Here is a 15,539-nt window from a genome sequence, read left to right on the forward strand (position 1 = left end):
AGAGTTCAAGCGAGCCCAAATTAGTAAAATCAGAAAGGCTCTATGAACACGTTGGAATGAAAAAACAGGGACCTTACTGATAGAATCGTAGGCTATCATATAAATCAGGACTTTATTTGAGGTTGGTTCAACGTGTAATAAAGGTGTCATGAGTTCATTCATTTAAAGCACTGACAGCTGTATACCCTTAGTTATATCTCTTTCTCCTTGTCATGCCAGATTGGCTACTTCAAGTCTGGTTACCTTTCCAGAAACCACAAAAAAAAAAAAAACGCTAAAAATGCATTCTGTCCAGATGTGTCCACTTCAGACAAAAGCTGCTGACCCCCTTAAACCTGGACCTGAGACAGGACAAAATAAACACAGCAGTGGAAAGCTGTGAATAATATCTCAGAAAAAAGAATGTCGGACACAATACAATGTTGGACGATTCTTTCGGGCTCACGGACAGATGTCCAATGTACAATTGTCACTAAGTATAGAGAAGACAGTATGAGAGTGTTTATGTATCAAGCAATTATTTTGGATTAATTAGTTAAACATGTTCAAAGGAATTCACATATGTTGGGGTGAAAACTCCTGCTTCTTTCAATTCCTTACAAAATGTGTTTCTCAATGTCTATCACTTAATATGGTTCAACAACGTCAGATTCAAAAAAAGTGTCAAACTATTTTTATATGTCATCCATATATTAAATGCAGCAGCCATTTTTATAGTAATTATAAAAACAGCGTTATGGAGTTGACAAAAAGATTCTGACAATGAAAATAAGCACAGAAACTTAAATATATATATATATATATATTTTTTTTAACTATAAAAGTCACCTGTTTCTTTGTGATGGTGGTGGTGTTGAACAGCAGGTTAAATGGTAAGAGGACCCTTAGAATGAAGGCTGACTTTGATATTGCCTGATTTAAAAAAGAAAGAAAGTATATCTGGACAAAACATACTGACAAAACATAAAAGCTTATTTAAAAATATTATTAAAAATCTCTTTGTTTTATCGTTTTAGTTTAGGTCATATAAGTAAAGTTTTTTGAAAATACATTATATTTTGTTTATTGTAATCTATTTTCTAATGTATTAAATTTGAATCGATCAAATGTATTAAATTGGAAAGAATTAAGTTTTGGTGGAAATGTTGCTATTTAAAAAACTAACAGCGGATAAAGTTTGATACCTATTTTGTCACATGTCTCACAATTAAAGAGATTTTTCACCCAAAAATGAAATATTGTCATCGTTTACTAACCCTCAAGTTGTTCCAAACGTGAGTTTCTTTCTTCTGCTGAAAACAAAAGAAGATATTTTAAAGAATATGATAACCCAACAGTTGATGGAACCCATTGACATCCATAGTATGGAGGAAAAAAAATACTATGGAAGATAATGGGGTCCATCAACTGTTTAGTTACCGACATTCTTCAAAATATCTTTGTTTGTGTGCAGCAGAAGAAAGAAATTATTCATACAGGTTTGGAACAACTTGGAGTTAAGTGAATGACAGAATTTCCGTATTTGGGTGAACTATCCCTTTAAGACGGGGGTATTTTAACCCTTTGAATTTATGTATTAAATTCAATAACATGATCAAGCTTTAAAATATTTAAACTCTACTATTGGCACAAAATAATGTTGATGTTCATAAATAGCCTGAGTGTATGGTCTTCTACACTCTTTTAAATTATGTCGCTGTTCTCCTCCCATCCATTTGGAGGCGCTGTAGCTTGTTAAATCGACAGTTTTCTCATCTCGCGCAGGAACTAAGGCATCCTTGACAACAATCGCCGGTTGACTGTTGTATGTGTGTTGACGCTTTTGTTTACTTTTAGGGCTTTCCCAACCATTCATTTTATAAATATAGATTTTTAAACATTCATATAATTGTTTTAAAGACGTTTTACCACATTATAGCCGAACATTTTCCCGGACACACCATTTTAGCGCCCAATATCACTCAAGTAAGTGAAAGTTTTATTAGCTTAATGTGTCTGCTTTTTATTTAGTAATTAACTAAAACATTCTGTGTTGTTAAACCTCTTATTAATAATCACTTTCGCGTGGATATTAATCTACAATGTTTCATTTCCAACAGCTCTGCTCTGTTATTTAGCGTTAACGTTATTACTCTTTGAGCTGAAACAGCTAGCATGCACGTTTAATGTTATTGTCTCCTACAGATGAATTGCATGCGTTGCTTTGTATAAATGTGTTTATTGAATGAATTAATTTATGGTACTGAGATTAAAAAAAAAATGACCATGGAATGTCGTATTGCTTTGTCATGTGTTCTCCGTGCCAGTGCTTTGTGGGCACCATAATTTTACGTTAAAAATAAAGTTGAAGATGTTACGTTAAACTAATTGGCTGATTTGCATTGTTCAGGTAGGCAGCTAAATTTGCATGGTTCCTTTTTCCACTTTAGTGTATATTCAAACAGATGTTATTTATCCAAATGACTTACAGTGTATTTATTACAGGGATCATTCCCCATGGAAAAGCTGTGGTTAAGAGCCTTTGTTTTGGGGACAATGGTCTTAGTTAATGAATCACCACCTATTGTGGGTTTTAAACCTAGACGCCTTTGGTTACCGCCATCTAGGACATGTAACTTCATAAGTTAGATTCAGCTAAATTCTACATGTAATGTAATTCAACAATATGTTTATGTGTTCTGCAGGTTGTATTTTGTAACGTGACATGCATCTGTAAAGGGGTTGTCAAGCCTAAAACATCTACAGCGGCTCCATGGAACCCAGTAACGATGTGGCGCTTGATATCATCATTACCAATGTCGTATCTGTCTTCAGAACCAGGTGCCATCTAAACCTGCGTACCATTGGCCTAGAGGGGACTAATGTCATCTACAAGCCTGAAGTGGGAGTAAGTTTAGGCAGTCAGATGTTTTAGATCACATACATTAGCATGAAACCATTAGTAACCTCATTAACAGGGCCTGAAAGTATTTTTTTTCCCATCAAATAGTCAGTTACCTCCTTGCCAACATTTGAGATGTTCCCTTAAATTAAAGACAAAATGTTTGTTTGAGCATTTTTCTTACAATAGGTAATAGAGATGAATTGTGCTTGATGAACAATACGGTTAAAGTAACAATTTGTGTAAAAATTGAATAACAGAATGAGATGCCATGTCGTAAGAAGAGTCTTACTTGTTGTTATTTTTTTCTTTGAAGACTATCATTTCTGTTCTGTTACATAATAGTTTTAACATGTCTAGACTAGTAGTTTTGCATAACTACAAAAACATACATTTTGTTACTCTAAAGTTGTAATAGGACACTAGAATGTATGTACACAATTCATGGAAGTGGCATCAGCGTTGTTTTCACCCTTTGCCTGAGATCGTCAGTATCAGCAGCATTATTCAGGATATGGTCAATCATTAACGCTTGTTGTTGCTTATGTTCTGTGGATGTTTTTCCAGAAAGTCCTGATGAAGCTGCGAAAACCACGTATCACTGCCTCTATATGGTCATCAGGGAAAATTATTTGCACTGGAGCAACAAGGTCCCAATAAAATCTCCTTTTCAATTCTCAGAACAGCTGGAAGAGTTGTTTGTGCTACTTCTAAAATTGCAGTTGTCTTCTAAGATACTGTTTGTTTGGTGAGTTGGTAAATTTCTTCTGTTTATTTTTGTTTAGTGAGGAGGAAGCCAAACTGGGTGCTCGCCGTTTGGCCCGCTGCCTGCAGAAGATTGGATTCAAGGTGTCGAAATGGATTAATAGCTACTTGACAATTTTGTAAACTGCTTTGTAAATCTTCTGAATGATGATTAAAAATGTATTTTCTCATCTGCAGGTGAGGTTCTCGGAGTTTAAGGTTGTCAATGTGCTGGCTGTGTGCTCCCTGCCTTTTCAAATCCGTCTCATTGAGTTCACTAAAAATAATCGGCCCATTGCCAGGTAAGATCTCCCAGGGTGTTCTCCATCTACACATACAATTGATCATAATACCCATGTTTTTAAATAGTAGGTGCACTTGTGTTGTGGACGGTCAGTATTAGAGACAACAGACTGGCTTCTTAGACATACGCTTTGTGCTTATGCCTGTTGATTTGGTATAAACATCTGTTTTGGGCCGAACTGACAAATGGTCAGTGCAAAATACAGGTTTAAACCATAAGTGATGAAAGTAGTGATGAAATTGGAGACCTTCCTCTCTATAAAATTCAGTCACAAGTGGTCACAGGAGACACATTTGTGATGTATGTTAATACCAGCTGTGAACATTATTGTGCCTCCTCTGACCACTTGCGATCAGATCGCGAGAGATGGATGTTAACACCAGCTTCAAAGGAACCTTAAGACCCTAAAAAAGGGAACGGTGCTCTCTAGTGGTGAAAAGCTGTATGCGTCGGCATTGAGCAATCTCACATGTTCTCCTGCAGCTGGATTGCAGGGGTCTCATCACTATGTTTGTGTCCGTATGTATTTTTAGCTATGAACCCGAGATCCATCCTGCTGCGACATACAGAATCAAAAACCTCAGGAGTACAGTGCAGGTGTTTTCCACAGGCAGCATCACTGTTACAGGTAAATCACTCACACACATTTCACTCAGTATCATTTTATCTAGCGTAATCAGGGTTTTGTCTGGAATGTACTGCAAAAAATCTAGACAGTTGAAGATCCTTTTAATTCAATGCCAGCCCTCGGTATGTAATGACTTCTTAGTGAATTCTCACCTTTTCAGTGCAGGCCTCGATAGAGTTCATACAGATTATTGCATTAGTCACATATTTTAAGGATTATTCCTAGATTATTTAGCCACATTATATTAAAGACAGCATGCAGGATTCATGCTATGCAGACTATGAAGGTCTGAAAATGAGCAAACATAATGCTGTGAGCTGCAATGAGGCTTGAGTAAATGTTTTTATTCACTAGAGATTAAATGTTATAAGCGCAGAAGGTATCATTCAAATTATATTTATATTTTTTCAGCTACATTTTATTTATTTATATGATTTTTTACTTAATAATAACAATAATAATAATAATATATTTATAAAAACATTTCAGCTTCCATGTACTTAAGAGTTTGTCATTTAATTTTTTTTTTTTTAAATATTGTATTTTTTAATTATTAATATTTTTGCATTATTTGAGTTGTTTCAAATTTTGTTTGGTGTTTAAGAATAATTTCATGATTTTTTCATGTTAACATTTAATGAATGTGACCACCTACTTTCTTGTGTTTAGCATAAAGACAAGCTGAACTAATGTGTTGGATCTTATTGTTAATGACCATTTTCCCTCTCTGTAGGACCAAATGTTCAGACTGTGGCATCTGCAGTGGAGCAGATTTATCCTCTTCTGTTTGAGTGTCGAAAAACACTGTCATAAACCACACACACACGCACACGTAGGCACCGGTTTGAAATTAAAAGCACCTTATCATTGAATGTTTTAAGGCTTGTAACTGTTGTACTGTATGTGTCTCCAAGGCAGCTTTTGCCATTTCACGTCCAAGCGGGTCTAGGTCGTGTGTTTTCAGAGTCATGCCTTTGAACGTTGACCGGTGTTTTGACCCCATGGCAATTACAGACGACCTCTTAAAGCTCAGAAGAGGACCATTAGTGCATTGACATTGTGTTGCTGGCATTGTGTAGTTATAAACACTTGAATTAACTGTATTATAATGCATGGACACCAAAGTAAAAACTGGCAGGCAGTGACATTTAAAGATTACATTTTACTGCAACATCTTGGAAATTTTAACTAAATTGATTCTAGCGATGTCTTCACGACTCATGTAATGATACTTTAAGTCAGAAGGAAGAGTTTAAAGGGCAAACACCACATTTAAACAGCAGGAGATGTATATCTGTTGTATGCTGTGGACAAGAACACTCTGGGTTGTTAAGGAATCTTTGGTCCATATGTTTATGTAATATGCGAAAACTTTTGTATTTTATAATAAACAAAATAAAAAATAACCCCTATATTAAGTCATAATTGTCACTAATTTTTGTGTGTCTGTGTCTTGTAAAGAGAAATATACCAGCTTTACTCATATTTAGGCCCACAGGTCAGTCACAGTCCTGCATATCTACTTCTACTAAATTGTTTTATTAACTCAATAAACTTAATTTGTCAAATGTATTTAAAAGAAAAAAACGTCGTTTTGAAGCTCTTTTGTGTCATACTCAGCTTAAACGGAGTAAACTGATCATTTTTTTCTTTTTTCTACTACACCGTAAAAAACAGTTGCTGCCTTAAATTTTTATGATGTTTAAGACATTTAAAAAACTTAAATTACTTTAAACCGACATTTAAAAAAATTTGTTGATTCTTATATAACTTATAAAAAAAGATGAAAACTGCTTAACTTATTTTGATGGGTTAAAAAACATGTCATAACTTATTGATCATATAATTTTTTAGTTATAGTATGAAAAAACATTAATAAACATTAAAAGATGACAACTTACTGAAAAGTTTCATCCCTCATATAGTTGCCTACAAATGTTTCAACCGCAGAAACAGAAACATCTCAATAAAACGCCAATGTAAACAAGTCACATATACCACAAGAAAGTCATGCAATCAAATTACTTAACTCACTAGTTCTGAAAAAAAATCTTTTTTTACAATCGCTATATTTACATGCATTTTTTAATTGAATGATTTATAATTAGAAAATGTGTTTTAATAGATCTAATTCTTCCAAAAATGTATTTAATGCACATGTATTAATGCATAAATGATGGAGCAGGACACTTTTTTTGTTCTTTTTTTTTACTAAAATCACATTTTTTAAATTAACCAAATTCCATTTAGTAATATTACATATTGCTTGTGTAATCTGATGGCGTGAAGGCATCTCCTATCAGTGACCCCTTCAGGTGTTGTCTATGGTGGTGCTCAGCACACAAATACTGATAGACCTGAGTGGCTGGGCCACAGAATTTGTCTTTAACTTGGCATGACATGATTATAGTCATGACTGCACGCGCACAACTTCCAAAACATTTCATGACAGTGAGTTGTAAAAACTTGAAGTCCAAAACTACTTACAATGCTTTTTAAAACTTAATACAAATAAATCAGATTGACATTCAATTCATCTCAACTGACCCATTGTTCCCAGGGAAGGCTTAAGCAAAATTGTTTACTTGAGAAATTGTTGCTTGCAATTATCCTTGTGCTCTTCCACTCTTCATCTAGGTAAAAAGTCAAATGGCTGCAAGAGCTTTTTCCTCCAGTGAGGGTTGTGCTGTAGTCTCGTGTTTTCTTCTATGACACAGTAGTGTGCTGCTCAGGTGATTCCTACAAAACAGGACACGCGTCTAATCGTTACGTGATGCACTTTAGAACATGAACTCCCTGATGCATGCAAAGTGGGGCAAATGCCAAGCATTGTTTTTTGATTCTCACATCTTGCAAAGAAGTAAGTTTCCGAATATTTAGCTGAACCTGGAATAGAACAGGTTGCTGAAAAAATATTTGTTTCATAAGTCACTGTGATATTCTGGATATTCTCTCTCCTTCTTTGTAAAACTATGGGAATGTTTAATTTAAAAAAATGCAATTATTAGTGTTGTCAAATTCTTCTGTAATTAATCGTGATTAATCGCACCTAACATTAAAGTATGAAATGTATCTCTATATTGTAATAATCTCACATTTATCTCCAAATGAATATAAAAACAACATAAAGACAACAGTATATTTTAAATATTTGTTTAATGACATTTTTTTTATGAATGAAGGCCATTATCCCGATACCAGTAACGCTACTGATGCAGTTTTAGCCATTGATTATAGCCATTCAACATTACGGTATAAATGAAAGCTGTCGATTTTAACATTTACTGGGCTTTAAAAAATATAACACCTTTTAATTTAAGTGAACTTAAAACAAATCTTCACATAAACCCATTATAATAAATGTCATATTTAGCTGTCGCTTTAATATATCAGGGCTCAACGCTCAAGGATTTTTTCTATTGGCCCCAGTCAAACCGGTTCAGATTTTTACTTGCCCTGCCAAAATGCACAAAAAAAGTTGTTGTTGTCATTGTTTTTGACCCATGTAACCTTAGGTAGGTCTAACAGGTTGAAAATATACAGAAATGTAATAAAGTTATCAAACATTTCACAGTTTTCACTGCATAAATTAATTAAATTAAAGCCACAAAAGTTATGAAGTTATTTTCTCTTTTTCTTTTGTTCTTTGATTAACGATTTGATTAGACAGCAGCAGGTTTATTAGGCTGCTGTCACTTTAAGACCTGCCGCATTCGTTATCTTTTGTGTCTTGAAGCGCTTGAATGGTTTAAAATCATTTGCGATACAAGCCTGATACAATGTAACACGAGCCCAAGGATGACAGAAAAAAACAATGCTGCATTAATTGCATTAAAAAACTGAAAAAAAAATAACCACAAAATTAATGCGTTAATTTTGACAACCCTAAAAATTATATATTTATAGTCTATATGTACGATTTTTTTAATGTATCAATCATTTTTTTATTGGCAATGTGTGAACAGCTTGTAACAAAAGTTCTCAGACTTACTAGGTTGTCTATGAAAGCCTGTAGACGGATTTTTATGTCAAGGACTCGTGGCATTTTTGCTTGGCAAATCAAAAGCATGTGACCATTACGTACGCTCCTGAGAACCTCTCTTCCAGAAATGAATGCTTACACCATATATACATACACATCGATTCCTCATTAGCAGCTCTTTCTATGGGCCGCTATACGTAAGCCGTTCTGGCATATTGGAACGGTCAAAGCCGGTCAATGAACACTCGAGAGCAAGTTGACTGTGCATCTGCAACCATAGTTATACGCATGTATGAATATCTATATCTGCGATAGACATCCTTAAATGAAAGACAAGCAAAGGCCTTAGCTAACATAACATTAAAAATGTACCATAGTTTAAAAGCCTGTAATATTAAGTTAAAACAAATAAATGCACAAAACATAAACACAAAAATTTTTACCTGTGAAAGATTATCCCATCAGGAATTTAAATCGAAAAAATGAGTCACGAAAGCATCAGACATGTGACAAATGTGGAATCGGTGTATACATATCTATGGCTTACACAATGTTCAGAAAAATGCAGGAAGAGAAGAAAACTCTGAAAGTATATCAGGTCCTGGATCACATTCAGTCTTTAGTACGATTGCGAGCAATCAGTTTCTGGCTGCAGTTCACTTAACGGCCTAATCGCTAATAACAAGGGTTTCTGAATTCTAAATATAGGTTTAAGATTTAATATTTACAATAAAACATATATTAAATTATTTTTTATTAAAGTATTAATTAAAATCAATTATTGTCTTACAATGGCAAATTTGATTACACATAATGAGCAATAATAAAAGTGATACCTTAATGATGTCACTAATTAACTTCATTTGAAAACAAGTAACATGAGATGCATTTGTGTGTGTCTACTCACTTCATGGCAAGTTCCTTAGAGATCTGTTCCAGTGATCGGCCTTTCGTCTCTGGCACGAATACAATCACAAACACCACCAACACAAAGCTCATAGCAGCATAGGAGAAGATCACGGTGGGCAGGCCGATCCTCTCTACAACCACAACACATTACACTCTGAAAAACACAACTCTGCTACAAAAACTTTTTTTGTTTATTGTTCTGTGGAAAAGTTTGTGTTTCTTGTGTTTTCATTCCATCTCTGCAGGAACATCCCCACAGGTGGCAAATGAATGTTTGGCAGACTGCCTCTAAACACAATCCTAACCCAGTCCGTACTTAGCGATCAGTTTCTGAGAATGAGACAAAATGAGACTGTATGTGACAAAAAATGTTTTGGCCTAAAAAACGTGTGACAATGCTTAGAACACCTTTAAAGAATGTTAATGATCTATGGCTAAATTAATTCTTACATAACTCCTGAAGGAACACTATCATGGTGCCTTTGTCAGACTCTATTTGAAATTTAATGACATTTATGTCTGTAGTCATGTCAATAAGGGACAGGTTTTCATATTAAAATGTAATACTTAGGCTTACGGATATACGAACAAACCACTAACTATAAGTATGAGAAAAATAATAGTGATGTTCACTAATTATAATATTGTCAGAACAAGGTCACAGAGTAAAAAAGCATGAAATCAGCAACTGCTGACTCCATGAGAAAAGACCAATTAACCACTTATTTAAATTGAGAAATAAAGTCTCAATCTTCATGGTTTTATTGGATGACCATCAGAAGCGAGATACTGATAAATATACTGACTGCAACCTGCAATATAACTAGGTCATGATGACCTACTGATCTCATATATCTGTAAATAACCTCATTTCTGTGCTTGTGTGTGTGTTACCTGTCATGGTAAGGAAGGTCATCGATATGAGTAAATTTGTGGCCCAGTTAAAAGCAGAGATGACGGACACAGCCTTTCCACGGATGCCAGTCGGGAAGATCGCACTCAAAACCACATGAACCACTGGAGAAAGATCATCACACAGGCAGAAATGAGAAGTGAGAAAAAAAGTAAGAGAATGAAAGAACAGGTTATAAAAATGTTAAATGTGCAACATAAGCTTTCCAGAGATATGCATCATTAAAAGAATAATTAAAACCTGTAATAAGAATAAATAAAAAAATGTAAATAAAAAGATATTTTACTCCAATTTCTGTTTTTCCAAACCTTTATGACTTCCTTTATTCTATAGAACACAAAAGGAACAGTTTTGAAGAATATCCCGACTCTTTACAATATATTGTAATGGAAGTGAATTGTGACTGTGAAGCTCCATAACAGAATCCCCCTTTTTAATTAATCAGTTTGAATGATTCGTTCACAAATTAAGCTGATCAAGTTCCCAAGTTCAGCTCACTGATTCAATGATCCGGTCACAGCAGTTAAAGGTGGGGTATGTGATTTGCAAAACGGCCGGCAGATTTTTAATTTACAGCCAGCAAGTGGGTCAGGAATAGGATTTCAAGTGATTTTGAAAAAATGGTCAAAAAAGAAAATCACATACCCCACCTTTAAGAGAGTAGAGTAGTAGCGATGTCCAATTCATGAATGAATCATTCATTTGAGGTTGAAAATTTCAATAAATCAGTCTGAATGGTTTAACAAAACGGGTTAGAAACGATTCTTGAGTTTCAATGAGTTTCAACTGATTCAATGATCTGATCACAACAGTTAAAGGGGTCATGAACTGGATTATTTGATTATTTTATGTTTCCTGGGGTGCCCTTATAATGTTAGTATGATTTTCACATCAAAAATTGTCATAATTTAGAAATAAAAGGCACTTATCCTACCCTGATTTTAGCCTCTGAATTGAATGCTCTGTTTGAAGGGGCATGTCTGCTGTGAGACTTCAGAGATATGAGAGTAATAGGGTTGTACAACTCATGAACAAATCACTCTCTTGAGGTTGAACTTTTTGTAATGAATTGGTCTGCATGATTCTTCTTTTCCCTTTTGCAATCCACAGATGGAAATCAGTCATATTGGTTTGGAATGAGATGAGGAAGATTAAATGATGACAGAATGAAACATTTTTGGGCGAATTATCCTTTTAAAGGGATATTTCACCCAACAATGAAAATTAGCCCATGGTTTACTCATTTTATCATGGATGGATGCACTTTTTTGAGCTTCGAATTTTCTCTAGCCATTCACTCCCATTATAAAGCTTAGAAGAGCCAGGGCATTTTTTTAATATAACTCCGATTGAATTCATCTGAAAGAAGAATGTCATATACATCTAGGATGGCTTCAGGGAGAACTAACCCTTTAACAGGAATGTCACCTAACAGGAATGGTCACTTACTTGGTCCCAAGCTGATGGAGAATCCAGCTACATACACCAGCAGGCTGACCAGCGAGATCCATTTTAGAGAGGGCGACACCTCATTTACATGAACAGATTGAAGAGCAATTTTTGAAGAACCCTCACCAGGTTCCATCAATGCAGTTCTGTGATCATAAGTGTAGTTTAAAATCCAATGGCCCTTAGTGTCATTAATGCTAGTGAGGAAAGGATCTGATTTGTGCTTCGTTTTAAGTTCATAATCAGAAGGCTGGTATAAGCCCCTTGGAGTGTTTGTCTGAATATCAGTCTCATCTCCCATCCCAAGTACCGTAAGGTTTGCTTTATTTATGGGGCCTTTGCATAGACTGGAAACATGTGTACGGCTCTGCATAGTAACGGCCCCCAGGGTTGCCGTTGACAACGTCATAATGACGGATCCAACACACAGAAGGGCTTTAGGCCCCACTTTGTCCACTAGAAAGACTGCAGGAATGGTCCCGCCCACTTTTACCACACCAAAACCTGTGGACGCAAGAGTCGCTGCCTCGTTCCCATGGAAGCCAACACTGCTGAGAACAGTTGACGCGTACGCCAAAATGTTGGGCTGTCCCGTAGCCTGCTGCAAGAAAACCAGCGCAGCACCGACAAGCAGTCTCTGAAGCATGTTGTCACAGGAACGGAAGAGGTCCAGGAAGCCGTGCTGGCGCTCCGCTCCCAGTTCCATGCGAATCGCCCGAAGTTCGTCCTCCACCGCATCTACTCCTTCGATCCCAGCACGGAGACGGAGTAGAGTGGCGTGAGCCTCCTTCTCACGCTGCTGGGCGAGCAAAAAGCGTGGACTCTGCGGCAACAGTGGCATGATGCTGGCTTGCAGCAAAGCAGGGAGCAGTACGCCAGCGAACGTAAACCTCCATCCATTCGGGACACCTGTGAATGCCCAACTCAGTCCAAAACCCAACAGCATCCCTAAAACTACCATTAACTCATATACACACACGCACCGTCCACGCCAGGTGGCCGGTGCCACTTCCGCCGCATACAGGCAAGACGCTGTGCCTGACAGCGCAACCGCCATGCCGACCAACATCCGCCCGACAACTAGCGCCCAAAACGACACCACACACACACTCAGAAGAGTGCCCAGCACACACAGCAGCGCTGTGAGGATGATAGAGAACCGCCGTCCGTAACGGTCCAGGATGGTGCCGCCACCCAGAGAGAGAAGGAAAGCTCCAAACAGAAGAGACCCAACGACTTGCTCTTGCTCCGGGCAGGAGAGAGTCAAAGCATCCCTGAGTTGAAGCAAAGCTCCTGATATCAGACTCATCTCATAACCCATCATCAACCCACTCAGGCAGGCCACAGATACAGAACACAACACCAGCGCTGCACCATTACCTACAGAGAGAGGAGGACATAAAAAAAGGACTGAAAAGTACAATAAACACATGCAAGCATCATAAGACAAGCATTTAAATACATTAATACAACTCTTAAATTACTACTAAGATTCAACAGTGCCAGTATACAATCAAAATAACCCATGAATATAGAATTTTACAGTATGTCACAAAAATCATCATCACAGAATAACTTGACTGATTGTGTTTACTACAATCCCAATACTCTAGCACATGCTCCCATGGCTTTCCTTTATGAGGTTTGTTTCATAATGTCCTACAAACAGATATACAGTAAGCACTAGCAAGCGTATGAATTGCTTTACTGCAGACTTTATAATCATTCCTATAATTAACTACAATCAACGCCTATAATTAACTACAATATAACTGACTATCAAACTATAATTATTTGACTATATATGACTGATTGATTACAACATCACAGCTGTTGCAAGATATGAACAGTGACAATGGGGTTCCATTAGTTATGATTTGGATTACATAACTGTTGCACAACTAAGTCAACATGTTTTAGGTGCATCTTATCATTTACAAACAAATTATGAAACTTACATGTGAAAGATTTCTAGATAATTCTAACAGATTACTAAACAAATCAGTAATATCAAAAACACAGGAAATTTGGATGGATGGATGTCAAGCATCCTGCCTGTTTTGCCATGTGACAGATCTGTTTTAGTAAAGTTTGAATGGATGCACAGACTTTGACATCAAAAACTAAAAACATTGGACATTTTTGTCTTCGGTTAACTGTTATAAGGAATACTTACCTGGTTTTGCAGATAGCCTTTTCTCTAGATGTATGTGTGTATCTGGACTCTGTAGAAATGTTTTGCTCTGGGGGTCAGAAGTCATTCTTATGGACTCTTCAGATGCTTCCATGTTCTTCAAGGGTTGTGGTGCAACCAGAGTAAGTGGACAGTAAAAAAAATATTATTTAACAATAGGTCCATAATAAACATTTGGTGATCATGCATCATCAGCAATAATATTAGCAATGAAAAAGGATACTGAGGAAACTAATTTAGACCTCTACCATGACACATTCACAACACTGGAGATATTCATTCAGGATTAGACCAATAGAAACTTTTCAAACATAGTCTGTCTCCTAGTAAAAAAATCTGCACTTATATATCTTTAATCAGCATGCAAATAACAATTTAACTCCTGAAAAACACAAACTGGTTCTCTAGTTCATGGAAGCTCATACTGACTAACAAAGCCACCAATGAGAGCAGCACAACATGCATCAATAACTTAATTGCTGCTCTTAACACAGTTGTTACAGCATGTCCCAAACAGGAATGTACAGCCATTGACCATATTGGATTTCTCAATGCCATTGCTCTAGGAACAGATCAACAAGTAAAAGCTCAATATCATTCAAACAAATCGTTCGCGTTTTAATGCGCCCGTTACCTCTTTAACATCAAAAATGGGGACTGCTGTCTATGAAGATCATTGCAGCTCGTCACTTCTCTCCTCCTGGGTGGCAGGCAGTAACTTCTCTGTCCTTGTGTCGTTACACGTTTCTTGTTTTGGAAGAAGTGACTCCGCCTACATTAACCAATGCAAAACAGCGAGACTGAAAGTGTGAAGTAAGCAGAAGGGGTTGAAGAACCGAGCAGCTCTCTGACTGGGCTGTGTTAATAAAGGATCCGTTATTACACTATGACATTCATTTTTTTACATAATGGTTTGGACTTAATGTGTTGGTGGCGACCCACACGCATTACGAACGCATGTTGTGAGCAGCTGTTGCGGTGCCCGATTTTTTCAGGAGTCGTTTCAGTTCCTTTAGATTAAATCTTTTGAATCAATGAACCGGTTGAATAAACCTGAAATTCGCCATTCAGCGCAGCTGCTTTTTATACAGGGGTTACCAGGGTAACAGTTATATTTCTGCTGTTTCACAAACGCCAGTCTTTGCATTTTCATTCAGTCCACAGAGAAATTCCACCCATATTTTTAAATCATCATTTTTCTAAATGGTTTAAAGGCTGAAATGCATAGCACGGTTTATTTATTTATTTATTCATTCATTTGTCAAAACCTGTAACGTTATGAGCTATTAAAAGTTTTTACAGTCATTTTACGGTTTAGAATGTTTTTTTTAAATTATTATTATTAATAGAAAACCAGTTTCAGGGCAACTGTCACAAAAAAAAGTGCAGTTAAAATCAATATCACCTTTAAGTGATATTGCCTACCTCGCCCACGTGGTATTAATTTTATTTGCGCAGGTCCTAAATAGCCTCAAATTTGATTTTAAAATCCCTGCAGAATCAGATACCGTGGCGTAGAACATTTGCTGAACCTG

The 15,539-nt window shown here is 36.4% G+C and overlaps 2 protein-coding genes across 3 annotated transcripts; one reads left to right on the top strand and one right to left on the bottom strand.

Moving 5' to 3' along the window:
• The first annotated feature begins 1,753 nt into the window (after positions 1 to 1,753).
• On the top strand, positions 1,754 to 5,975 carry tbpl1 (TBP-like 1). The gene is made up of 7 exons (XM_077218999.1): positions 1,754 to 1,965; positions 2,685 to 2,887; positions 3,449 to 3,531; positions 3,667 to 3,730; positions 3,824 to 3,927; positions 4,463 to 4,557; positions 5,291 to 5,975. Exons 2-7 carry the CDS (start codon positions 2,753 to 2,755, stop codon positions 5,368 to 5,370), a joined length of 561 nt encoding a protein of 186 aa, XP_077075114.1. The 5' UTR covers positions 1,754 to 1,965; positions 2,685 to 2,752; the 3' UTR covers positions 5,371 to 5,975.
• slc2a12 (solute carrier family 2 member 12) lies at positions 5,704 to 14,778 on the bottom strand. 2 transcript variants are annotated; one of them, XM_077218997.1, is made up of 6 exons: positions 14,639 to 14,778; positions 13,987 to 14,101; positions 11,811 to 13,190; positions 10,343 to 10,465; positions 9,447 to 9,579; positions 5,704 to 7,296 (listed from the first exon to the last, which is right to left on the bottom strand). In XM_077218997.1, exons 2-6 carry the CDS (start codon positions 14,096 to 14,098, stop codon positions 7,203 to 7,205), a joined length of 1,842 nt encoding a protein of 613 aa, XP_077075112.1. In that variant the 5' UTR covers positions 14,099 to 14,101; positions 14,639 to 14,778; the 3' UTR covers positions 5,704 to 7,202. The 2 variants fall into 2 exon arrangements, with proteins under 2 accessions (XP_077075112.1, XP_077075113.1); XM_077218998.1 differs by having other exon boundaries at positions 6,360 to 7,296; positions 13,987 to 14,121; positions 14,639 to 14,745.
• Positions 14,779 to 15,539: the final 761 nt, after the last annotated feature.

This window comes from Siphateles boraxobius, unplaced genomic scaffold, assembly GCF_051911475.1.
Source record: "Siphateles boraxobius isolate OS27281-9 unplaced genomic scaffold, OSU_SipBor_1 77, whole genome shotgun sequence".
Taxonomy (NCBI): Eukaryota; Metazoa; Chordata; class Actinopteri; order Cypriniformes; family Leuciscidae; genus Siphateles; species Siphateles boraxobius.

Bases quoted from the DNA above. Each gene is read 5' to 3' on its own strand.
- slc2a12 (XM_077218997.1), bottom strand. From the start codon at position 14,098: ATGGAAGCATCTGAAGAGTCCATAAGAATGACTTCTGACCCCCAGAGC. The intron at 9,580-10,342 runs GTAACACACACA...TTGTGGTTGTAG, and splicing joins GACCTTCCTTACCATGACAG to AGAGGATCGGCCTGCCCACC. The intron at 7,297-9,446 runs GTGAGTAGACAC...CCTGTTTTGTAG, and splicing joins TCTAAGGAACTTGCCATGAA to GAATCACCTGAGCAGCACAC.
- tbpl1 (XM_077218999.1), top strand. From the start codon at position 2,753: ATGGAACCCAGTAACGATGTGGCGCTTGATATCATCATTACCAATGTC. The intron at 3,731-3,823 runs GTGTCGAAATGG...TCTCATCTGCAG, and splicing joins TGCAGAAGATTGGATTCAAG to GTGAGGTTCTCGGAGTTTAA. The intron at 3,928-4,462 runs GTAAGATCTCCC...ATGTATTTTTAG, and splicing joins AATAATCGGCCCATTGCCAG to CTATGAACCCGAGATCCATC.